The 24,906-nt window shown below is 40.3% G+C and overlaps 3 protein-coding genes across 3 annotated transcripts; 2 read left to right on the top strand and 1 right to left on the bottom strand.

The window, feature by feature from the left end:
* Positions 1–1,109: 1,109 nt before the first annotated feature.
* On the top strand, positions 1,110–19,942 carry LOC139928711 (adhesion G-protein coupled receptor G2-like). Its single transcript, XM_071921354.2, has 17 exons — positions 1,110–1,138; positions 1,730–1,777; positions 11,000–11,056; positions 11,148–11,300; positions 11,569–11,607; positions 11,723–11,803; positions 13,253–13,418; positions 13,634–13,802; positions 14,695–14,829; positions 14,919–15,029; positions 15,139–15,175; positions 15,361–15,461; positions 16,429–16,550; positions 17,308–17,576; positions 18,677–18,764; positions 19,268–19,551; positions 19,678–19,942. Exons 7-17 carry the CDS (start codon positions 13,294–13,296, stop codon positions 19,860–19,862), a joined length of 1,626 nt encoding a protein of 541 aa, XP_071777455.1. The 5' UTR covers positions 1,110–1,138; positions 1,730–1,777; positions 11,000–11,056; positions 11,148–11,300; positions 11,569–11,607; positions 11,723–11,803; positions 13,253–13,293; the 3' UTR covers positions 19,863–19,942.
* On the top strand, positions 6,714–8,209 carry LOC144542782 (uncharacterized). The gene is made up of 6 exons (XM_078290048.1): positions 6,714–6,836; positions 6,954–7,064; positions 7,288–7,438; positions 7,554–7,695; positions 7,804–7,813; positions 8,170–8,209. Exons 1-6 carry the CDS (start codon positions 6,733–6,735, stop codon positions 8,207–8,209), a joined length of 558 nt encoding a protein of 185 aa, XP_078146174.1. The 5' UTR covers positions 6,714–6,732.
* A 1,632-nt stretch (positions 19,943–21,574) lies between the features above and the next one.
* Positions 21,575–24,743, bottom strand: knstrn (kinetochore localized astrin (SPAG5) binding protein). The gene is made up of 9 exons (XM_071921344.2): positions 24,650–24,743; positions 23,798–23,863; positions 23,536–23,668; positions 23,054–23,083; positions 22,816–22,915; positions 22,495–22,609; positions 22,349–22,410; positions 21,966–22,040; positions 21,575–21,817 (listed from the first exon to the last, which is right to left on the bottom strand). Exons 2-9 carry the CDS (start codon positions 23,817–23,819, stop codon positions 21,686–21,688), a joined length of 669 nt encoding a protein of 222 aa, XP_071777445.1. The 5' UTR covers positions 23,820–23,863; positions 24,650–24,743; the 3' UTR covers positions 21,575–21,685.
* Positions 24,744–24,906: the final 163 nt, after the last annotated feature.

Raw genomic sequence — 24,906 nt, 5'->3', positions numbered from 1 at the left:
AAAACTAACAACTACCTATTACATTGTCAACTGCCAGTACTTGTATTAATATTACTGCAAATTAAACATCTCTTCCCCACTGTGTAGTTTTGTCTGAACTCTTGTCCAGAGTATGTACACAACACAACATATTTCAGTCCAAGCAGACAACAGTCTCATGACCGACATTATAACTACCATTCATTCCCTGAAACCTGTTATAAAACATTATTACTCTATGTAGATAATCAGATCTTGAACAATATTTGCTCCCCTGTTGTAGGGAAATGGCCAGGGTTACGTAACACTGTGATGACAGTCATTCATCCCAGTGTAATGATGAAATGCGGTGGCATGATGATTCAAATGTTTTGTTGTTGTCTTCGGTCCCGGTGAGTTTGCAAGGCAAATTTGAGCAGCGGGCAGCTATGCAAAGTGGCATTCGGACCTCAAAAGGTTCATTCACTCTTGGTAAGCACTCCTGTTCCTCCAGTGCGTCGGTGTTGCCTAAACCAGAGGAAGGTAAGAAGAAAAATACTTTGGTCATTCCATACAGATGAACAATCATATGAAACTTTTTTGGGAGAGTGGCATTAGATTCGAAATCTGTTACAGAATAAGTACTTTGGAATGATTGTTGTTCATGTATTGTAGCTTCAGGGAAAAAGGACAGTGAATGGAAAATGCACCCTGACTAATGAAATATGATTGAGACCCCATGCTGTCAGAAGAACATGATACAAAAGAGCTGGATGACTTGGGTTTTGCTGGTGGTTCTTCTCTGGATCTGCCCTGTTTGTGAGTAGACACTATAAGTCGATAAGTATATACAAGTCCTACAGCCTAATGGGGACTTTAGTAACAAGTGAGGATGTATTGCATTGTGTCATTCTCTTAGGACAGTTATCTTTTTAGCATAAAATGGGACAACTGAAAACAATCTGAATCTAATGTTAGAAGTTTACCATAAATGAAACATCATGGTAAATCATCAAAGCTTTATCGTCCGATTTGATTAAGACATTTTTTTTTTCAGCCCCAGGAAAAAACAGAAACTTTTGCCGGAAGATCAGAGAGTGTTTGACTGGCAAAAACAAAGATAATTTTATTGTTCCTGATAACTACAGCGGTGTCATCTATTCAACCTCACGTTCACCTAGTGAGTAAAAGCTATGATGCACATTTAATTAAACTATTGCTTAAAAGTTGGGGATATGCCATAGGCAATATAAATATGTCAGACTCTTGTTCACTCATTGCAAATTCCAAATCAATGCTATGGTTGCTGTTAAATATTCAGCTTAATTTGTACAGTGCATGTTAAACACAGAGAAACCCAATATCTTTTACATGAAAAACAATAAAAGCAAAACGCATACAAAAGTAGGGTAAACTGCCATGAAAATACATATCACATAGAAAACATATACACTCATCACATAGAGAACCCTTGAGCGAGCACACACACGCCTATACAAACATACACACAAACACACACACACACACACAATACTTTATACTCTACTATACAGTATGCATTGCACTATACTACACTCTACTATACAGTGTATTGGCTGCACTCAATGCCATACGCATATGTTTACGGTCTTGATGCATTTGCCTGTATAAAAATAAAAACAATGAATAACTGACACATACTAATTGTCCAATCTGCTGTGCAGTAATCTTGGTAAGAAGCATACAAGTCCTTGCTGGTCAACTAACATTCCTCAATTCTTCAATCTTTTAGATTTCACAATATGTGGTCGTGGGTGTTCTTGTTCTACACCTGAACCAGGTAAGCTATCGGTGGCACTCCCACTCTCGGCTGTGAAGCTTGATGGTTTTTGCTGCACACCTGTTTGCATGCTAGGCTCATCGATGGCGCCACTCTCTGTTCCTTCCGGTCCTTGTACAGCCTGGTCTCCCAAAATGTCATGAAATAAGCGCAATGTATTCAAACGCAAACACAAGCTCCATGCATGAAAAGTGAGAGAAATACGTTTTCCCACCACAAAAGGTTTATGTAAAGGAGACACAAGTAGAAAAAGGCAGCAGTCTGACATGGAAATAGCACAGTGGAACGTAAGGGTATTGTGTCAGGGTGGTGGATGGGTGTATACGCTTGCCTTCAACTCTGACAACCTAGGTTCAATCTTTAACCAATGTCAAGAGTTTTCTACTGTCAGTGAAGTTTTCATTTTTAGAGATTTTGCTCTGAGATCTGCCCAGGGCAGCTGGGTTCTCAGCCTCCTGCTCATAAGGACAGCTGCTGGTTGTCTACACTGATGGGGTGATGCTGTGTAATTCAGCAGGGCGACAGTAGATAGACAGATCTCGTCAGCTTCCTTAAACAGCAAGCCTCTCCTTTCTGTTATTTTTTACGGTCTATGGTCTGTAGACAGTGCCATGCCTCCTAATGGCCAGTAGGGGTCACATTGGCTAACGGTGAGGATGTGATAGCGAGTTACTTTCCAGGTCCATGAGCTGACATCACATCTAAAAATATTGTATTGTGTAACTGTTATGCAATGTGTCAACAACAATTAACCAGGTCAGATTCCCCAAGTACCCCCTCGATGCAAGCAGGAAGTTGGAGCGGGGCTACATGTTGGGCGGGGCTACACGTCTAGCTCCGCCCTCCTTCTTGTGCTTTCAAGACTAGACTCCACACTCCCACCCTCTGGTAGAATCTTACCACTACAGCTCACACAGATCTCTGGACGTTGTACACCAGTCATGAAAAAGTTTGCAAGTAACATTTAAAAAATAAGTCTTACTCATTTTACAGTTTCTACATCAATGGTCAATATGTTGATTCCAACAAGGGATATGTATTCAGAAGCTCCATGTTATAGCATCATTTTGGCTTTGGGACCGGCCTAGAAGGGTGAAAGTAGTAACTGACTGACTGACTGACTGACTGACTGACTACCCATTGTTGAAAGTTGTTCATTGTTACACAGTTATGGTGGTATACGTGATATTGCGTTCTTTGCACTGTTAAGTGTTTGCTCACATCATGACGTGCCTTCGCTGTTTCCTACAAAAAAAATGCATTCAAAAATACAAACCTGACACAAAAACAATAATGACTCAACTTTTTTCTCTTTGTTGCTTTCACACACTATCGTGGTTTGCAGATAAATCTATGAACAAACGACAGGTTTACCGACGAACATCGGCTTCTTTCCCGCAATTTCCCGAGGGACTAATGTGTGCTACGTGGAGATTTCCGCGAGACCTAATGATAGAAACAAATAGCCACACACACGGACCAGCTGTGTTGCTGTTTTCATCTCTTTCCTAAAGCTTGTTGTCATGTTCGGACCGAGTCGTAGCTTTTCATTAAAGATAATTATGTAGTGGTTAGCACTGCCCATGCCTTATTAGGGATTGAGACTACCCCAACAATACAAGGACAAGGCAACCCATATAATTCACCTAAGTGTTTACATTATTCTGTGCACCCCCTGTATGTTCTGTAGCTGACTGTTACATGACATTTTATAACTTACAGGACCCATTGATCAGCCAGTATTTGCAGATCAAATTACGTTTGACGTTGAGCGGTTGCCATTGTTTATATTGGGACGTTAATATTAATGAGCCTTAAAGACACAGCAGCAGAAACAGCCTGTTCTTGGTAAGGCTCAGAGAGATGCTGGAAAATTAACATGTAAAACTGTATTTTTAGTACATGACACCACACAAACTCTTTTTAATGGGCCTCAAAACGTACAATAAAACACTAGAAAGTGTAAAATATGGGACCTTTAAGGAGTTTGATGTTTTACAGCACATCCATCATCCCATCCATCAAGTATAACGGCAAGAAAAAGTATTCACGCCCTGCTCCACCCACTTTGTGCATTTTTTCTCAATTCTATTAAAATGAAAAGTTATTTCTGCTCAATTTATCTGATAGTACATGATTTACTACATTATTATTGGACTAAATGTGATTTTGGTGTGAGGATACTGTCTTAACCTACTGGTTGGAACCAATTTTAATTGCGCAATCAAAACCTGAGAATTTGTAGATTATTGCATCATAAAGCTGTTGTGGAACTAATGCATCAAGTGTGGATGATGAAGATGTGGATTTTTCTCAGTTTACTGTTGCAGTTGATTAAGGTAAGTCAATGGTTTTCTTCTTTAATGTATCAAAGTATCTAAGGTCCAGTGATGCTGTAACTCTGAACCTGAGGTGGAAAGAGGGGTGAAATATATATATATGATGTTCACATTTTCAGTCAGGTATGATTTTAATTTGACTTGAGCAATTTTCTAGACAAGTTTGAACTCCAACCTCCGACTTGAAGAAAGGAAGATTATTGACTAAGTTAATAGTAGCCGCCTGCTGTTATTTTTTTCTAAACTTTCCTCAAGTCGGAGGTCAGAGAGAATATAGCTACTTGTCTTTAAGGTAAACTAAAACCATACCAACCTGAACTTGGTAGGTAGGTGGGTAGATAGATAGCTAGGTAAGTAGGTATGTAGGTATTTAGATAATGAGAGACAGAGATAATGAGTTTTAGGATTGTCAATTTGGAGACTAACTGCAGAAAATACAGATAGCCTTTAGTGGTGTAGCCTACATTACTAAACAATGAAAATGTAGCATAATAGGCTATGTTTAGACAAGTGCTTCCTAAACTTAAAACTACACTCAGACGCCCAAGACGCTAACTAAATCATTCTAGTCATTGTAAATGCTTCTAAAATGCAATGAAAATTATCTAAAAGGGAGGAAAAAAACTGAGTTAACTAATTTCCTCCTTAGATAGAGAGATAGATAGATAGATAGATAGATAGATAGATAGATAGATAGATAGATAGTCTAACTAAAGAGATTGAAAGTAGCAACGCCTTTTCTCTCTTTTCTCCCCATTTTCCTCTCAGTTTCTGTGCAAAAAGAAATAATCAATGGAAGACGTGAAGGACAGTGCACTTCTGGGTGGTAACTATTTGGTACTGAACCATCTGGGAGAGGGGGCCTACGGAACAGTGGACCAATGTCTGAAACAGGACACCGTCGAGACTGTGGCTGTAAAGACCACAAAAAACATCTGTCTACGCAGTTTCGGCAAAAGAGAGGTGGGCTACTTTATTGATTTTGATGTTTACACTTGCAAAAGAATTCTGTTGCATTTGATTAGCTGGTCAGATTTTGCCTTCGCCATTTAAAGGGTTTGCTATGTAACACGTGAACTATCTTTTGATAACATAAGCATGTCAAACTTGTCACGTGTTCCCAGGTTTTCATGCTAGAACAGCTCAGAGGTTTGGACCCAGACAAGAGTCGCATCGTGACTTATTTATGAGTCCTTCAGTACGTTCTGGAGCTTTAGTCTGGTGTTCGAGGAGTTGGACATCAGCCTGTTGGAATACATGAAGCGCAGAAGATTTCGCCCTCTGCCTTTAAATGACATCAGACCCATCATCTAACAGGTACAGATACTATCAGATAGAAAGCCAAATTCAAATGTTCAGCTGTAACACATGTACAATATTTTATGACCAACTTTGTACTTGCAGTTGGCCACAGCACTCGACGCCCTGAAGAGCGTTGGCGTGATCCACACAGATCTGAAGCTAGATAACGTCATGCTGGTGGATCATGTGACACAGCTGCTCAAGATCAAGCTGATCGACTTCGGCTTGGCCATAAGGAGACGTGAAGCCAAGACTGGCGCTCTTTTTCAGCCCATTTGCTGGAGGTGAGTTCTATAGGAACATGGATCACTCCTCTACTGGAGTGTGCTTGCAGTTTCTCAGTTCTACTGTAAATAAGTAGCAGAGTGTGTGTTACCTCAGACCATGACAGTGTTTCTCATGTTGTGTGTTGCTGTTCTTCCACACTCAGGTCTCCAGAAATCATTTTGGGTCGTTTTCTGAGGCCATCGACATGTGGTCTCTGGGCTGTGTGATGATGGACTTGTATTGTGGCCTTCCAGTCTTCCCTGGGATGTGTGAATATGACGGGTCAGTACCTCGCTATAGCTGGACACTGTTCCGAATACATCTAGTACTGCTGCATCTACATATACTCTTCCTGATTGGCCAGGCTCAGTTCACTCTGTAAAGGATGACGGGGTCTAGATGTTCATTATTGATTACAGTAGCTGTTATAAGAGCAGCAGATAATGATCACAGCAGACAAATCACCAAAAGCGTATGGAGTCCTGACAGTCTAGAAAGATGATGCTATGCTTTGTTTCCAGATGCAAGCCATCGTCGACACCCTGGGTCAGCCTGCAGACCACCTGCTGGACGATGGGCTGAAAACAAAGACGTTTTTCAAAAAAGCTCACCGACGCTGGAGGCTCCTGGTACCACAACACCCTTTCTTTGGCTGTCATTTTCTCTTGAACATCTCTGATTGAGATTATTTGTTTGAAGTGTAAAACAGTAAATACACTAAAGTGATTAAGAGGTATCTCAAATGGGCTTGATATTCTTTTAGACTCCACGGGAGTTTCTCATAAGAGCATGGACACGACCCAAAGACATCAGGTTCTACAAACTTAACTCTCTGGATGAACTGAAGGAGGTAGGTGGTCAAGTAGGTGGCAGCTGCTGAAAAATGAAGACGTAGCATTGGCTGAATTCATGACTTTCATTGACTCGCTTTTCATCAGTCAGTCTGATTTTCGGTTGGAATTTGCTTATTGTTTCCAAATTTAGGAGATGCTTGCTGAAGAGGACAGGGATGATGATAGAAGTGAGTTTGTAGATTTATTGAAGAAAATGCTTCAAATGGATGCCAGCGAGGGGATTACCCCCAGTGAAGTCCTCGCCCATCCATTTATTACAATGAGCCACCTCGTCAACGACTCCGACTACAGCTTTGAGTAAGTGTATGTGTGTGTTTCTATGCGTGTGGCGTGCGTGCAAGTCCTTATATATCTGCTTTGCATCAAATCTGAGGGCGCAGTATGTTAACTGCATGTGTCTTCTTCATTCTTCAGCACTTCTACAGCACCATGCCATCGTGTCATCGTGGTTCAGCCTATGTCATGCATGGACAGCATGCAGGAGGATGAGAGCACTGAACAGCAGAGTGATAACCACCAAATTAGGTAAGATTATTTCCTTTGCTCACTCCACTCATCCCTCGGATAAGAGTGGAAGAGGAGGGAAATGGTCAGGTCAAAGGTAGGCCATAATGTGAGCAGATCAGGGAGTATGTGCACTTATGTGGGAAATTTGCATGACTGTTATAGGGCGTTGTGACAAATAACATTTGAAGGAATAGTATGCTAACAGTGCAGTGTGTGTGTGTGTGTGTGTGTGTGTGTTTAGCTCCCAGGCTGTTCTGAACAACTTTGTGTATGATACTGGTCTCAAGTTGGAGTCTCTCAGTGAAACTAACATGGCCGCTGCCGTGTCTCTCAGTAAATCTGACATGGCTGCTGCCATAACTGAGACGACTCCCTCACTGAATGCAACAGAGGTAGGAATCGCCACTCGCTGAGCGTACTTTATATATTAGCAATATTGTACAGTAGAAAAATGGACTCAACCAATAATGAATGGGATTATGATTAATAATAACAACTCCCTCTCAGGCTGGAGCTCCAGCTATTGCAGCTGTGGACTCTGCCGCTGTGGACATTGCATCGGTTCCCATGAGCAGCGCTGCTGCAGCCGCTGCTCTGAACCAGATGGACCAACACCTGGACAACACAGAGTCCACTAACACCACATCTGGTAGGAGACATTCACCTCAATTTGTGTCTGAATCGTCCAGTCCTTCCACACTGAAGTTAATTGCATTAACGTCGGATGAGGCATTGACTTTGCTCTTTTGATTTTCAGAGGTCAGCAAGCCCAAGGAGAAGAAGAAGAAGAAGAAGAAGAAGAAGAAGAAGAAGAAGAAGAAGAAGAAGAAGAAGAAGAAGAAGAAGAAGAAGAAGAAGAAGATGCTGAAGGGAATCCAACGCTTCTCCAGGATGATGAAGGCACTTCGCTGCTGCTGTGTGCCCAAGGACACAGATGTGGAGTGAAGTGTTCTATGAAGGTTTTTTTAGCTGCACACCTGAGAACTTGCATGACGGATTTTACACTCAGAAAATATTCACACGGGGCGTCTCTCTTCACTATAGACTGTCGAATGAAGGCAAAAATGCCGAACAAATATGGCACAAAGTTGAAGAATTCCCATATGTTATTCCTGTGCCCCAGGACAGTTCAGTCCTGTAGCTCTATCTTTGTAAGGCCCTAAGCAAAATTATACTTAGACAAAGCAGCCACAGACAAAAACGTAATAAAAGACATTGTTACATTAACTTACTGCCTTACCTTAGCAATGTCTTACGTTTTTGGCTGTGACTGTTTTGTCTCACTGTAATTTTGCTTAGGTCCTTACAAAGATAACATTAGCGCTACAGATGTTTAGCTTTGCAACTGTGAAGCCATGCCTTTCTATTAGACACATGCTGAGCTTGGCTACGCTACAAGACGTGGCATTCTATGGTATGTTAGCTAACTGCCATGGATGACGGTCCACAGAATTGGAAACGTGGAATGTGCTTAATATGCCACATAGGCTTGATCAGTAGTGTCTGTGAGACACCTGTGGTAAGTTCCCTTATTAGACTTGAGCTCATTTGATGTAAATAGTTGAGGTATCACCAAGACCAAGAAAACAAGCTCGATGGCGATATACTTGCGAAACCGCCATATTTTGCCCGATTCAAAACTGAACAAAAAATCGATCTTTTCTGTGACTTGGGTGGGTGAATGTTTTCTGAGTGTAAAATCCATCATGCAAGTTCTCAGGAGTTTTGCCAAGAAAAACCTTCATAGTTCTCTGGGCAGCACGGAGGCTCAGTGGTTAGCACTGTCACCTCACAGCAAGGACACGACTTCCATTCCCATACCGGTCCTTTCTGTGTGGAGTTTGCATGTTCTCCCCGTGTTCGCGTGGGTTTCCTTCGGGTACTCCGGTTTCCTCCCACAGTCCAAAGACATGCAGGTCAGGTTGATTGGAAACTCTAAATTGGCTCATGTGACTTTTAGTTATTGAAAAACGTTGGCACCTTGTGTCATGATTGGTTCTGGCTTTTGAAAAATAACTGCTCCCTTTGTGGTGCCAAAGTCAAGCTGAGAATGGCCCGCCTCCTCTTCTTTGTGATTGGCTGTCTTTTAGAACACAAGGTGCCCTTTTTCAATAACTAAAAGTCACATGAGCTCTAAATTGCCCATAGATCTAAATGCTGGGATAGGCCTACCGGGGAGACAGAGGTGATTTTGGTGCCAAGCCTCTGGTCACATATTGGATAAGGGGGGCCAATGGGCCAAACTTCTAAAAAATCTGTATAGTCCTTTAACCCTGAGAAGGAATAAATGTAAAAGAAAATGAATGAATGGGTGCTCCCTTCAAAAATAAACCCATTTACTCAAAAAACAAATTCAGAGTTGCACTGTTGTCAGTATTATATGTTTTCACAGGAGAATATATTCACTTCTACACTGGTGGTTTACCTTTTAGAGGTGTAATGTTTCATTCAAACAGCACACAAGGATATACAGATACACACATACACACACATACATGACATAAAGCCAAAGACAATTAACTTCTAAACGTTTGTTCTTCTATTCTCTTCGAGTCTGGCTCATGCTATGCAGCAGAGCAACACTTATATATATATGTATATATATATATATACATATATATATATATATATATATATATATATATTAAACTGCACAAACAGCAAAAAAACTCTTCCAAATCCACTCCAATGACAAAATGGCGTTCAGATGCATTATAAGTAAAACACCACTTTACTACATGTTAGTAAAGATTTAACACATTCAGAGGTCAGAGATGTGTTAAATATTAAGTTGCATGCTGTTTTTGTGCCATCAATAAAAACTTAAGTCAGTTAGTGTACGAACAAAGTCCCTAGATCTGTGTGAGCTGTAATGGTAAGATTCTACCAGAGGGTGGCAGTGTGGAGTCTAGTCTTCAAAGTACAAGAAGAAACGTGTACCCCGCCCCAACTTCCAGCTTGCATCAAGAGGCTACTCCAACTCTGGTTATCTGTTGTACTTGTTGAATTAAAGTGATCCTGATTTAACTATTTAACAGGTAGTCTTGTGCTAGAATTTGTTTGCAGATTAAGTTGGTAGCAACCATACTTGAAGCCCGCACAAATGGGGCCTTTGATTAATCGTGTGACTTATATAAACATTGAGGGTGGCTGGACAGCTGAGCAGGTCCTGGCGTTCAATGAGAAGCTGCCAGACAAGCCAGCAGGGCCAGTCAGACATAGCTTTGCCTAAGCAGATACAATGTGTATTATGCGGACTGTTGAGTCGGTCGGTATCTGCTCTCTGCTGGGGCAAGTGTAGGACATAAACGTCATAGTATGTGTGACTTGGTAGGGTTTAGATGTAGCGTGTAACTTAATGTTCTGAATAGAAAGGGATATTGATGGTAGTGTGTGATGTAAAGTAGTGTTGTTGACAACTAGGTGCAGGTGACAGCGACAGCAGTGTAGTGGACTTGGGTCTGCTGAGTCTGGGCAAAGAGGGGGGTGTTTCTGGGACGCTGGAATACACTGTTGAGCCTTCTTGAGGTGTCGTGGGCCTAATTCAACGACACATGGGTGAAGGAGGGTGCCCACTTGATAACCCCAATGATTTGCCTATACTCACTCACCCTGAAGCTAGAGTAGGTAGCTGGTGAATGTTGCTGCCTGTCTTATGGTGCTGTAGAGTTATGACGGTGTAGCCTGATGTTTTCTATGCTACTCATTGGTATGGTAGTATATCATTCTGTTAAACTCTGAATTGGGCCTCTATATGAATGCTCACCTTGGATTATGCCACAAGGGATATTAACATCATATCCTGTGTATTGATAAATGCTTCCTGGATATTATGCCTTTTTGTGAAAAAAATAATTTGTAAACTCTGCTTTTAGCTAATTGCTGCCTTGATCAAGTTTAGTATTATTAAATTATTATATGTTGCTCCAAAATCTGTATTCTTTTCCTCACAGAAGCAAAGAAGGACATTTGCGTGACATTTCTGAAAAAGACTACAGCTACACAAAAAGGTGTGTACAACCTACTTGTTATACTCACTGGATTCCAAATAAAAATGTCACCAAATAAAAATCAAACTGTGTGTTTGTATTTAATGAACAGGAAAGTGCCTCCAAAAGTCACCAGAGCTGAAGGAGATATCTGGTTCTCATCTACTGTACATTTCAAAATGGCATGTCGAACAGGAATCATGTCTCTATATCCTGCTTGGGAAGTGGTGCAATAAGAAACTGGCAACTCTCCTAAATTACAAAGGTGACAATGAAATGAGCACATTTTATGTGGATCACAATGTTGTTGCAGAAGCAAAACATTGTCTTCCAAAGTGAACTTGTGTCACGTAAGTATACACATCAAATTGCCCAACTAAGCTTTAAAGGAGTTAAAACAACCCTAAAAGTAAAATATCATTTGTGTAAAAACTTGTCAGTAGGGCTTGGGCTGTGGTTCGATGCTGTAAAAACACAAACACAAACCTAATGAATTTCTTCTACTGTTAATAAGAAATCCTGTTCTAACCCAGATTCTAGCTCACAGTGTGACTTCAATCAAACTTCTGACGGTAGGTATATCTTTTACAATTCAGTTTAGATTCAACCAACCTCAGTTCAGCCTGTTGATAAACTATAGATGGGTGGATTTATATCATGCTAAGCTCTGACTGTTTGCATTCATAGGAAATTGCAGCATTACCCGATTGGAGACAAAGGCAGTATGTAGTGAATCTACATATAGTGACAGCTTCTGCAGCAGAGACAGTACGTCCATCTCAAGTTGGCCAAAATGATCATTTGTTGCTATGGAGTTATTCGAAATATATAAAAACACAGTGCATCTCTGGCTTTTCTGCCTGTAGCAAATGTGCGAGAAATAAAATACTCATCCTGCTGCTCCTGCTGTGCTCAGCCCCTTTAATGAAAGAGATAGGACACTGCAAAATCCTGAACCATGAGCAAAGATGTGGACGGCATTGTTGCATATTTTCAGCTAACCATTGTTAGTTCTAGAGAAGGGATCGCAACATGCCCATAGTATTGATCAAACTTGTCTCTAGTTCTAGAAAAATGGCCAGTAACAGAGGTGATTCTAAGGTTTGACCAATGAATTGGGTTTTTCAAAAGAAAAAAATCCTAAAACACTCCGGTATTCACTTTTGAAATCACTGGTTGGCCAGATGGTTTTGCTGTCAAAGTTTCTCCCAAGGTTCTGTTTCACAGTGTCCAAATGCAGACTCAAAATGCAAGTAAATGCAAATAAGGGTGTGCTCACACTATTCCACTTTTTCCAAACTGCCAGGATCTTTTACATTAAAGCAACGGAAAGCGTCCATTTTAGAAAAAGCACTGCGGCTGGCTACTTTTTAGGCACAGTGGAGAGATTTCTGAAGTTGAAAACAGTTCAGCTGTTTAAAGGAGTGGTCACAACCTGGAATAACATGCTACATAGGCAGATGACAATTTGTAGCAGCCACTCTGATGCGGTATGTTAGGAGTGGGAACATGTTGTTCGTAGTTCGAACCTTGTTCCATACAGTTTTATGGGTATAAGGAGATGGATGCTGTAAATCATGCTTGGAATGCCTAGCATAACAAAATAAACCGAGGGCAAACTGCAGTCTGGACTGATGCTCATGTTCAGCTATTTCTTCATGTGTTCTTAACTATTATGAACACCAGAGAAGAAGAGCACAGATGAGTGCATCATGCATAGCCAAAGTCACAGGGACTGGAATCATTGGTGGAGTCAAACTGGATTTGTTTTGACCCCCCAAGCCCTGGTTCACTTGTAACTGGGCTGTGTGAATGTACCTAAATGAATACAAAAATGCAACAAAGTAAACTTTTCAACTATGGTTCGGACCGAAGGAAACAAACTGTAGGTGTGATTGCATTCTACGTACTGTTTGCTACTAATCAATATGGAACTAAGCAACCTTAGGCGGAGTAACAGTGACTTGTAGCCTAGTAGCTACTGGCTATGACTATGCTACACATGCAACACATCCCTTCCTTCCCATCCTGTAACAAAAAGATAAAAAGATGCACTCATGGACAAGTTGCAAGGAGCAAAGCAGCTTACAACACCAAACTCATGACATATACATTCCATTCAATGTTATAATATCATAATGCTTACTAAAGAATATCTCTTATTAGAGATTTTTATATGCTGGGCTGGGCTTAAAACTAGATGTCCCTTTCTTTTAGGTTTATTCAACTCTAAAAATAATGACAAATACATCATCAATATGACAGAATCAGGGCAAAACTGTTACAACTGTGATAATCCAGTGAAAGTACCTGAAGGAGAACTTGAAGTGGATGCAGGATTTCAAATTGAAGACGGAGAGGACATTGACCCTGTCAAGGCTGTGTAAGACATGTTGCTTCTTAAAGTATCAAAGACTGAAATCAAAGAAGGGAAAATGCATGAATTCAAAATGTTAACAAGAGCAATGTATATTTAGGTTTTGCAGCTTTAAAGTAGAAGTTACGTGACTATAACAACCGTTGACTTAGAATGGATTTGTCATGCAGACGCCAAGCCTCAAACACATAAAGCATGAATATTCTCCTATCTGCCAACAGTGAAGTGATGAACAACATGGCCTCACTCTCCTCCCAAATGAATGGGTCTTCAGCTTCACTGTCTGTGGGAGGAGGAGTCACGGGTGTCTTAGTGAAGCAGACAGTTACTGAAAGTGTGGACCTAGAGGAAGTCTCCTTTGGCTATGCCTCCTCCAACACCAGCATGAATGTGGGTGCATTCCTTTGAATTGGACCTTTATATTGGGTCAGCAATAATATGACATCACGAATGACAGGGCAACTTCCTCATTACACCCAATTGTCTGTAAAACACGTTTTAGACTGGATTGGTAACTTGGGTATTTTTCAACCTGGACCCTATTTTCCCATCTTCTTGTGTCTAAGTGACTAAAGGGGACAACAATTTTTGAAATTGGTCCAGTATTGAGCGAGATCAGCCGGCAGCCGCGAAACGAGCTACAATGTAATCCGACGGGGAAAATCGCACCGTCAATGTACATCCACTAAAAGTGCTTGTTTTTGCCACTGACAAGCTCAGATTGTTATTATAAGTGTCTGACAACATTATGGAAAGGACCCTACCTTTCACTTGATCCTGTCTGTGTGTAACTTCCTGCAACAACTCAACTCTCGCGAGACTTGAGCGAGACTTGGTTACACACAGACCGGATCAAGCAAAAGGTAAAGAAAAACGTTTCATTTCTCTGTAGGGTCCTTTCCATAATGTTGTCAGACACTTATAATAACAATCTGAGCCTGTCAGTGGCAAAAACAAGCACTTTTAGTGGACGTTAGTTGACGGTGGGATTTGCCCCGTCAGATTACATTGCAGCTCGTTTCGCGGCTGCCGGCGATGCGATCTCGCTCAATGCTGGACCAATTTCAAAAATTGTTGTCCCCTTTAGTCACTTAGACACAAAAACATGGGAAAATAGGGTCCAGGTTGAAAAATACCTAAGTTACCCTTTAACTGGGTTCCGCCTCAAATGGATAGTTTCAACCTTTTACACCGAGCCTTTTAAATTAGAGAATATTGCTTTGCCATATCAACGCAATACAGTACGTTTAGATAAATCACTTATTTGTACTGTTTCCTGCAGATTATCGAAAATAGAGATTGCCTGCATGGCTTTTCGACATCTGTTACAGTCTCAAAACAAGCATTTGAGAAAGCCTACAATGCGTCCAATGGTACTGCATTTGTAGCTCTTCTTCGATTCAACAATATGGCCAAGGTAAAAACAAAAAAAAACATCTTCAATCCGACTTCCATAATGGATACATGTCATAGTCACTATCTTGTTTTTGTTCCATTTTTTTCCAGGATGAGTTCAACAGCACTGTTCTACAAAACATGGTTTTAGCAATTGAAATGGGAGTTCTGATCGCCAATCTCACCGACGACATATTCCTAAATTTTCGAAAGGTCAAAGAGGTAAGTGAATGCGTGCCATCATCTATTATGCTGTCTTATACTGTATCTTGAGTCGTTTTTTTTTAATCAAAGAACACATTTTTAAAGAGTTCTGTTGCTTCATTTCTAGAAGGGAATTCCATCTTGTCGATCATGGAACGGCGAAGGTATTTTTGCATATTTTTGCATGCAAGTTGCATGTCTGTGTAACGTATTACAGTTTTTACCCGATAAAATTTTGGAAACATAATCTGACAGAAGGCACCGACTATGATTGGTTGCATCCTCTTTCTCCCTGTCATTTATTGACATAAAAATGACAAAAAAAAACAATGTGGTTGCTATCTCATAGGAAATCGGCCAAACTGGACAGGCGATGGATGTGTGACACATGTCGATGAAGACAACATTACATGCCAGTGTTCGCATTTGACATTTTTCGCTGTGCTGATGGTGCGTTTTACTTCCCTTGTAATATTTGCATGATACAATAATTTGGCACAGCATGACGGTGTTTATCTGAACTAATTTGCATTCCTACTGGAAAGATTACCAAGTACCTCACATAACTATCTGTTGGCTCATCACAGCTGTAAGCACTTTCGAGCTGCCTCATTTTTTCATTTCCCCCACAAAGAAAGATGATTACAGTGAAAATCCTCAACTCCAATCTTAAAGGACTACTCTGACTTTATGGAAGTTTGGCCCACTTACTCAATATGTTACGAGAGGATGGGCACTAAAATCTTCTCTGTGTCTCCCGTAGATAGTTCGTAGATAGACATTTTAGCATACAAGTAATTGTAGACATTTAGCATTATCCTAACAGTGAGAAAATTAGAACTTGTAGCAGCACTAAGGCTGTTAATTATAATGACACGTGTCTGAACCTGCCATACTTGTTTAGGGGATTGGTAAAATAGACATAAAATGTGACAAAAAGAAGCACTTTCAACAGCAGAAGATCTCTCTTCCCATGAGGCTTCGAGTGTAGCTTGTTTTGTTTACGCAGGAAGTGAGCAACGTTAGTTTTCAAGTTATGTATCTACAGGCCGCAAAATAAAAACTGATACCAAGTTTGGATTACTAAAAGGTTTATCTTAACACTTTGGATAATGCTAGTCGCCTATGTTTACTTAACATACTGTAAGCTAAAGCGTTAGCATGCGCACAGGACAGAGCTAACTAGAGACACAGAGGTGATTTTGGTGCCAATCCTCTCGTCACATATTGGGTAAGGTGACCAATGGGCCAAACTCCCAAAAAGTCAATGTAGTCCTTCAACAAATTTGGCTTGGATGGTACAGTTTTATAAGCTCAATCATCAACCAACATGGCATCCTACCATTGCCACTGATCCCGTGATGAAATGCAATTGCTTCACTCCAGAAAAGTGCTAATTTTTGTTTCACCTCTGCAGTCTCCCCCCAATACGACCATCTCTAGTGCTGACCTGACCTCCCTCACCTACATCACCTATGTTGGCTGTGGCTTGTCCATGTTCTTCCTCGGCATAGTCCTCTTCATGCACTTCCTGCTAAGGTAACCAAACATGATGAAACCTGTCCTATCCGAGAGAGAGAGTGAGAGAGAGAGAGAGAGTCTTTTTTAAAAGCAGGAATGCATCATCAACATACAGTGCAATATTGTAAGACGCAAGTGAAGCAGAACACCTCGGGTTGATAGCTATGTTGTGTCACTTAGGTCAATGCGGTGGAGGTTCATGTAAACAAGGCAGTTCTCCAGAACCGCAGAATACTGTAGAAGATTATGTAAAAAATATTCATAGTAGGGAAATGAGATTTGTGATCAGTCGCCTCATTGTTGGAGTACTAGGAAAACAACAATGTTATCTAACTGTCCCATCTCTATGCCTCATCATGTTTCTCTCTGTCTCATCTGTTCTCTTATCTCATTGTCAATGTTAATGTCCATTTTATTGTTTTGTCCTGGTGGTGGATCCCTCTTTGTCTCGGCCCGATTATGTCTATTTCTCAACTTGAACTTATCCAGGACTAATGCCCTGAGCAAAGAAAAACAGAAAAAAAAACAGAAGTCCTTATTCTATTTGCTTTCCTGGCATTTCACTCTGGCCCTGACCTTTGCATTCAAACACTTGCTGTATTTTTGGTGATCTATTGAAGTTTATTCTTCTTCTCTGCATTATCAATAGACTACTGTAATCAAAATTTCCACTGACTAACTCTCATCCTTTGTCTCGAGCATTTTGTCTCCTTTCTCTGCTTTCTTTTCTTCTTACATACATATGACCTTGCTGACATTTGACCTGTCCTCCCAGGAGGGCCAAGGCCAGTAAGGCCACGCACATCCTCATCCACCTTGTTCTGGCCTTGTTCCTGCTCAACCTCACGTTCCTGATCAACAACTGGGTGGCAGGACTGAAGAGCGCCGTGGGCTGCAAGATCATGGCGGCTGTCATGCACTACTCCATGTTGGCCACCTTCACTTGGTTTGCTGTGGAGGCCTTCCACCTCTGCCTGCAGCTATACACGGGTGGCAAGATTATAATCCATCGCTACATACTCAAAGTCTCTCTTGCCAGTTGGGGTGAGTTGGCACCGTTAAATTCCTCCGTGAGATATACGGAATGGTTTGTGCAAAGAATAGAAAAAAAAGTGTATAAAGTGTATAGATTTGTGTTTTTCTACAGGTGTGTGCACTCCATTTTTCTGCAGAGGTCTTTACTCTTTGAGGTTTGAACTGTGTGCTTTCACAACTATTGTATAATTTGAGCATTAACCTTATGGGCTAGCATACCCTCTCAAGTGATGACATCATTTGGGGCTTTTCGGATTCCATCTGGATCCATTTTTTTATATTGAAAATGAATGGGGTTTTTAGATCCTGTTTGCCAATCGTTCTATTCATAAAATGGGTGAAATAATGTAATATGACAAGGTTGTTACATATTTTAACGCGTTACTGAATTCAAACATGGGGGGGATTATTATCTATGTTATCCTCGTTTCATAAAGACACAAAATACTGGAATGCCAAGTATAGCTCGTGATTTTGTATTTTTTTCCATTGCAGCTTTAAACCCATCAGAATCCGCTTTTACAAATAAAGAAATATGTAATAGAGGAACCCTCAAAAACAAAAATAGTCAAAGCATTGGATGTAGTTAAAGGCATTAACATCATTTTCACATTACGGGATCCGGAATCCCTTATTTGGGCCGAAAAATGATGTCACACTTGGGAGGACAATGCACATAACAGGGTCATACTAACTGGACACTTGACTTCTTTGTGTTTGTGTGTGTGTAATATGACCTCTATTTTTCGTGTGTGTGTGTATGTATGTATATGTGTATCAATGTATCTGTACGAATGTATGTACTTATGTGTGTGTATATTTGTGTGTATGTATATACATATGCATATATATATGTTCTAGTATTTTTTTATGTGTATTATTTTTAGCCTGCGTCTCATAACTCTAAATGAGAGGTACTCAACCTCCTTTTTTATTGGGGTACTGTGTTTGTTGCTCTGTTTGACCTGTACATTGAGGAGTGACACATAAATAAAATTATATGTCTATCTTATCTATCTATCTTGACTTAAATGAAGTCTAGCTTCCACAAAACACCTGCGGCTCAATGGATAACTGGTTGTTGTTGTTTTTTCTCTCCCCATCTCCAGCACTTCCGAGTGTAATTGTGATTGTCCTGTTCATCGTGGGCAAATACGGTGAACTAGTCATCAACACTGATGAGAAGGACGTGACCATGTGAGCCCTGACTGCATTTTGGCAAACAGTTATGCTTTCTGTAGATTATATGCTTTCCCATCATGAGTCTCATGATATATTCATAATAGGGATGGGACAATATGATACAATTCGATACGCGATACGGGCTTCACGATTCAATACAGCATTATGTTTATTTCTGAGCTTTCTAGCAATGCCATTGGCTTGCTAGAATGTAAACAACAATTTGAAAATGTCATTACAAAGTGCAAATAATATAATCTGGATGGAGAGCTTGTGAAATTGTGATGGTCAATCCGTCTCATTTGTGATTAATGCAGCAGAATAAAATGTAGCCCCACAATATTGTCACATTTTTGTATTGCGATATATTACATTTCCATATATCGTCCCATCCCAAATTAATACCAATCATTGAACCATGTTTCCAGGAAATCTTGGCAGATCGAGCAATTGTTTAAAAAGCTACATAAAGCTCCTTGAAGCATTTTGTTCGATTCCTGTTTCCTTTCCATACCAAGGTGCTGGATCACAGACGACGACGTCCACTACATCGTCAACATAGGCTACTACGCACTGGTCTTCCTCTTCACCATCACTACCTTCATCGTCATAGTGTGCTGGCTCTTCCGCCTCAAGAAAACGAAAGCGGGTGCGGCCCAAGTGGGCAGAAGCGGCAGGAGCATTGTCACAGTCTTGGGACTGTGCTGCATGCTGGGCATCACGTGGGGTTTCGCCTTCTTTGCCCACGGTGTCCTGCGGGTGCCCTCCTACTACATATTCACCATCCTCAACTCTTTCCAAGGTATCTACTGTGTAACTCACAATTTCTAATTTGACCACCATCACACACAACACACACATGTACAGTACATTTCAGGGTTTGTACTTGTACAGTATGCGCGAGTGACCATGTTCCTCTGCCCGGCAGGTTTCTTCCTGTTCCTCTACTACTACAACACCAGCCAGCTGACAGGAGAGAGTACAGATGGGGTCAGCAGTAAGAAAACCACCGACAGCAGCAGCAACACCAACTCCAACACTGTTAATACCACTCTGGCCAGCTTCGAGAACCCCTACGATAACTTGTCAACCAAAACCAAGCTTCAGGACTAAGTAATAACTAGTCAATGGACTGGGGTCAGCTTGAGAAGAGAGTCAAGTCCAAAGTACTTTTACATACAGTAACATTGTGATATAGCCAGGGGTTAAAGTGGGATTTGGCAGGTGGGGGAACCCTGTTTCGGGGGGGGGGGGGGGGGGGGGGGGGGGGGGGACGTGTTACATAATTGGTGGAGGGGTCAGAAAAAAATAGTAATTTAAAACAAATTTCCTGCATTTCTACACCACCTAACCTCTTGGATTAAGTCAAGAAACAGCAACCCTGTATAATGTTAACCAAAAATGTAAAATTATGTTATATTACTAGATTCCAGCATTGAGGTGCTTACATTCATGATTTTGCATAGGCATACTAACCTAAAAACTTATTATTGGGAATCGCGAGAAAATTTCAGAGCGACAGAGACACAGAGCGTCCCCGTAACCATAGTAACTCACTCTCACTCCTGCCTGCGTGCGCACGGCGCGAGAGGAGAGGGAGAGACGCAGAAGAGCCGCGGACTGACATTACTCTGAGCACCATGCATGGGAATAAATTACAATATAATAGATTTGTGTATTTCTCGCTATTCAGATGGTCTGAATAACTCTCTGCTGCACGGTGCTGCTCTGTCTCGTCTCGTGCTGTCAGTGTCTCTTTTCGCGCTGAGACGTTATCAGTTATGAATTTGTTTTTCACTGCATGAGAAAATGGACTTGTGGCGTGAGAGCGTGTGAAAAATGTCAATTGCGTGAGTCTCATGGTCAATGCGTGAGAGTTGGCAGCCCTGTGAACTCGCTTGACATTATTATGTATAGAACTGCCAATCAGATTTACTTACTTATTAATCGAAGGTGCCGGAACGCCGTTCCGGATCGTTCCGGCCCACTTTGACCCCTGGATATAGCGCTATAATAAACGGCATTTTTCCTGATACATTCCTAGATGCTTGGTTTGTAATCTATAAATCTGCCATTTAAGTAATTTGTAAGGTAAAGATTGACATTTTATTTTGTGCTATAGATAACTGGCTTCATGATGCATTCCAAACAAGAAAACTTTTTTGCATTTTCCTTTGAGAAAATTTGTTACAACATACAATTTATTATTTTACCTGTTTGTCACTGTGATTTCCTTTCTTACCTAAACATTGCTTCAACACAATGCACCATTTTCTTTGATAGTTTGCCATAGGAATATTTGGTTAGACCTACATTGAGTAACATCATTACAGCGAGTGTCTGCGTGCTTCATCAACTTAAATTTAAACCTTTGAGACCTTTTTAATGCCATGAAGGCTGAAACGTAAGACAGATTTTGTGACCGAACTGGGCTGATTTCTCAATGGAAAAAAATCAAAAACACCAAGAAACCGCAGCAATTTCATTTGAATTGCTCCAATACTGATTTGAAGACTTTGAAGCTTTTTAAGAACTGTATTTGTCCTTTGAGGCCTTGAGTTTAAACAATATAACTTTCAGCTGCAGACACCCTGTTAAATCTGAAAGTGTCTCTACTTCAGTCACAGGACACATTAGTAATTAGTAAAATATGTTGTTTGAATTCGACTGAACCTCTAGAAGGGGTCCCAGAGGACATGGGTAATTCTCAATTACATGAGGTCACACAATTATCAAATACATCCAGCGAGTCCCATAATAAGACCCTGCTGTGTGTTTGCATTATTTCAAACAAAGTCCAAAATTACAAAAAAAAGACACTTTATTCAATTTTGATCACAATGACATTTAAAAAAGGGCAATGATGTACATTAATATACACTATTTTTAGTAATTACTCACTTGTATTTTAAATTAAGAAAATATTTTATTCATATTTATTCCAGTAAGAGTGCCTCCGCTTCCTCCAGAGCTTTTTCCATTTCGGCAACCTCCAGGGAAAAGTTTTCCCTTTCCTGTGTCAAACGATCCCGTGTTTCAGTTAGGTCTTTCATTGTTGTTTGGATTGCCTAAAGATGAGTAAAGTAAGGGACATTTAAAACAAACTCCATCACCAAAACTAAATGGCAAGGTGATAATGGTTGCAATGGTCAGTGAAAGAAATGGCAATGTTTAACAACTGGTTGCCACTTCAAAAGTCCAACCTGTTTGACTTACTTCTAGTTGAGCACGTTGCATTGATGCAATATCACCAAAGGCCCTTAATTCACTTAGCAGATCTGTGGAGACACTCTGAAATTGAGAGAATGAAAGACGTGTGCTTACTAGGTGGCTTGATTTTTTCACACCAAACCCTGCAAACCCTGTGTGGATATCTAAGTACAGTGTAAATTATAAAGTATAAACTTTTTTTTTTCTTAACAGTTATGTGGTATAGGACAAATAAGTGCATGGTTCTGATTTTATTGCTTCTTTTTCCAATTATGTTATTTTTGTGTGTGTGAGCTTAATTCAAATGTGCTTTGATTTGAAGTTTGATTTAGCATAGGATAAATAAGACATGACTGTAAATCTGAAGTAAACTGAAATAAAATATGTACCACAACTTCTCTTCTTTGATCTTCATTTTGCTGGGTAGCTTCTCCAATCCTTTCTCCTAAAACTAAAACATAAAACAGGTTAGAATTTCACAATGTACTAAAGCAAAAACTGGAATTAGACTGACAAAAAGGGGATACATATTCACCGGGGTCTATTTTTTTAGCGACTAGGAGAACATGGCAGTCCTTTAGGCGTCTCTCAACATCTGCATTCTCCTTTTCAAGGTCACTGAACTGCATCTCCAATTCAGACACTTTTTGCTGCAATACAATAATGACTGTGTTCACTGACAGAGGTAAACACATTCTAACAGTATGAATGTATAGAACAACAAAAATCACATGCTGGAAAAATAAATAGGATGTAAATTATCAAAGCATTTTTGAAAGATGTGTGAAAGACAAGTAGCATATAGGCCACAAGGAGGCTAGCTGAATTTTTCTTTTTACAAAATTGCATTTTGTACCTGTGTCTCTGTGAGGTTTTTCTGCAGTTCCTCATTGGTAGCCATCAAAAGCTGATTTTGGTCCCTCAGCTCTGCCTGTTGCCCATACCTGGTGGAGACTCTATTGAAAGGTACACATAGTGAAAACAAGGGTGAAGCTTATAGCAAGTTCAGGCCGCATTGCAGTGTGCACAAAACACATTAAGTCACAAAAAAGGCTATGTAAGGAAAACAAACTCCAATATAATGCATGACTCACCCTTTGTGAACTTTTGTGGTAAAATTCTTTCTGGAAGACAAAAGTTGGAATATTGTCAATACAATAAAATTACATTATCTGTTGTAGCCACACTTAGTGACCCTTGTTAGCAAAGAGATGGCTGCCTACTTCTACAGCAGACCAAAGTATTTTTGAATCTTTTTGATAATAACAATATTCAGGGGGATGAGAACAAAAAAAAATTGACATTAGATCCAAAGGGTCTGGTTTTGGAGGGGATTACACTGTTATCTCAATATAATCTGGCAAAGATAACAGTATGATAATGTGTTTCAAAATGTTACACCTACATGAAATATGTCTAATGACAAAGAGGATAACAGTACATTAAGTGCCACAGATGGACATTGCACCCCTGCCAAGGTGGGTTTATGAGTCGCTTATCGCATAGTCTGCCACACAGTCTCTTCCTTGTGGGAGAAAAAAAGTTTTATTCACACTGTTGATTAGAGGTCTCTTACCTTGGTACATTGTCTTTTTGAGGTTTGAGGATACCATCTGTTTTAGGGATGGCATTAGCATTTGATACAGCTGCTGTGTCTTTGGATCCCAACTTATTGGCTGTTTTCTTCATTTCTGGAAGTGGCTGCAAACCTGGAACACACAGGAGTTTGTTAACATCATCTTTATTTGACTTTGTATAGATTGAAAGAGGCTTGGTCATTTTAATATTAGGATTATTAAATGCAAAAATAGATCAATCATTTAAATTATTCTGCCCACCTCTAGGGATTTTTGAAGACATTTCTGTGCCTGCAATGAATGCAAGGCCAGCAATGACAAGAACACCTGTACAGAAAGAGACGCTGATTAAGTTAACTCGTCTCTCTATGTCTTCACTGAATTACTGCTGTCAGCACTATCCCGTGATCATAATTTACAGTACGACTATGAATGGCCCTAGCAGTAACTGTATGAATTACTGGGTCATTCCTTATTTTTTGTGGACAGTTGTGCCATGGCATTCAAAGCTATTTACGGTTTAGCACCCATACCGACGGTTCTCTTGTGTCGTGTTATGTCAGTTACTGCCTTCCTTTTCGGCAAACATGACAGAAGATCTCAGCTGATTGATGATGATGAAGACTTACTAGCAAATTCGGCATATACTCGATTCACCAATTAGCTCTTATTTCAATAAAAAAATTGAATAAGAATTTAACAAAAATCCGAATTCTTCCAATATTCTTCCACCAAAACACACTGGTGGGTAGTGAGAATCAGTTGTAAAAGTTTAAGTTTAATTTAAACAAAAGCTGCTTGGTGGAATATATGTATGCCGAATTTACCAGAGGACCCTAACGATGTATATAACGTTTTAAGTCATGTTTACGGGGTATGCATTTTTGCCAATAAGCAGGGCAGAGTAAAATTGACAGATTTGGAATGGGGTTTGGTGTGACGTTTTCTCCAATACAAGAGAAAACATCATATTCCGGTGCAAACTCCACACCGCTAGCTAGCGTCTAGTACGGTTAGCTTGTAGGCTGGTTACAAGTTAGCCATAATTTAGATATGTTTACTAATATGCATTACACCGCTCGCAATATTAACATCACACAATAACAGACTTACCTTTACGGTTACGTTTGGGTTGTGACGAGAACAAACCGAGCCACCCGCTCGAGAATTTGAAAAAGTCCCGCCCTGTTAAGGTCACTTCCGGTTTATTACGATTGTTCCTGTATTAATAAAATCACTTCTCAGCATTTCTGTCGGTCAAATGGTTGTATCTTTTCATTACTTCTCTTTATATTAATTTTATGAACAGTCTTTTGTGGAAAGAACTTTACTTCCACGGCCCAAGAAAGCAGGGAAATCGAAAACGTTGA

The sequence above is a fragment of the Centroberyx gerrardi genome, chromosome 18, assembly GCF_048128805.1.
Source record: "Centroberyx gerrardi isolate f3 chromosome 18, fCenGer3.hap1.cur.20231027, whole genome shotgun sequence".
Lineage (NCBI taxonomy): Eukaryota > Metazoa > Chordata > Actinopteri > Beryciformes > Berycidae > Centroberyx > Centroberyx gerrardi.
The sequence above is the reverse complement of the archived record's forward strand: the minus strand, read 5'-3'. Positions and strand labels throughout refer to the sequence as shown.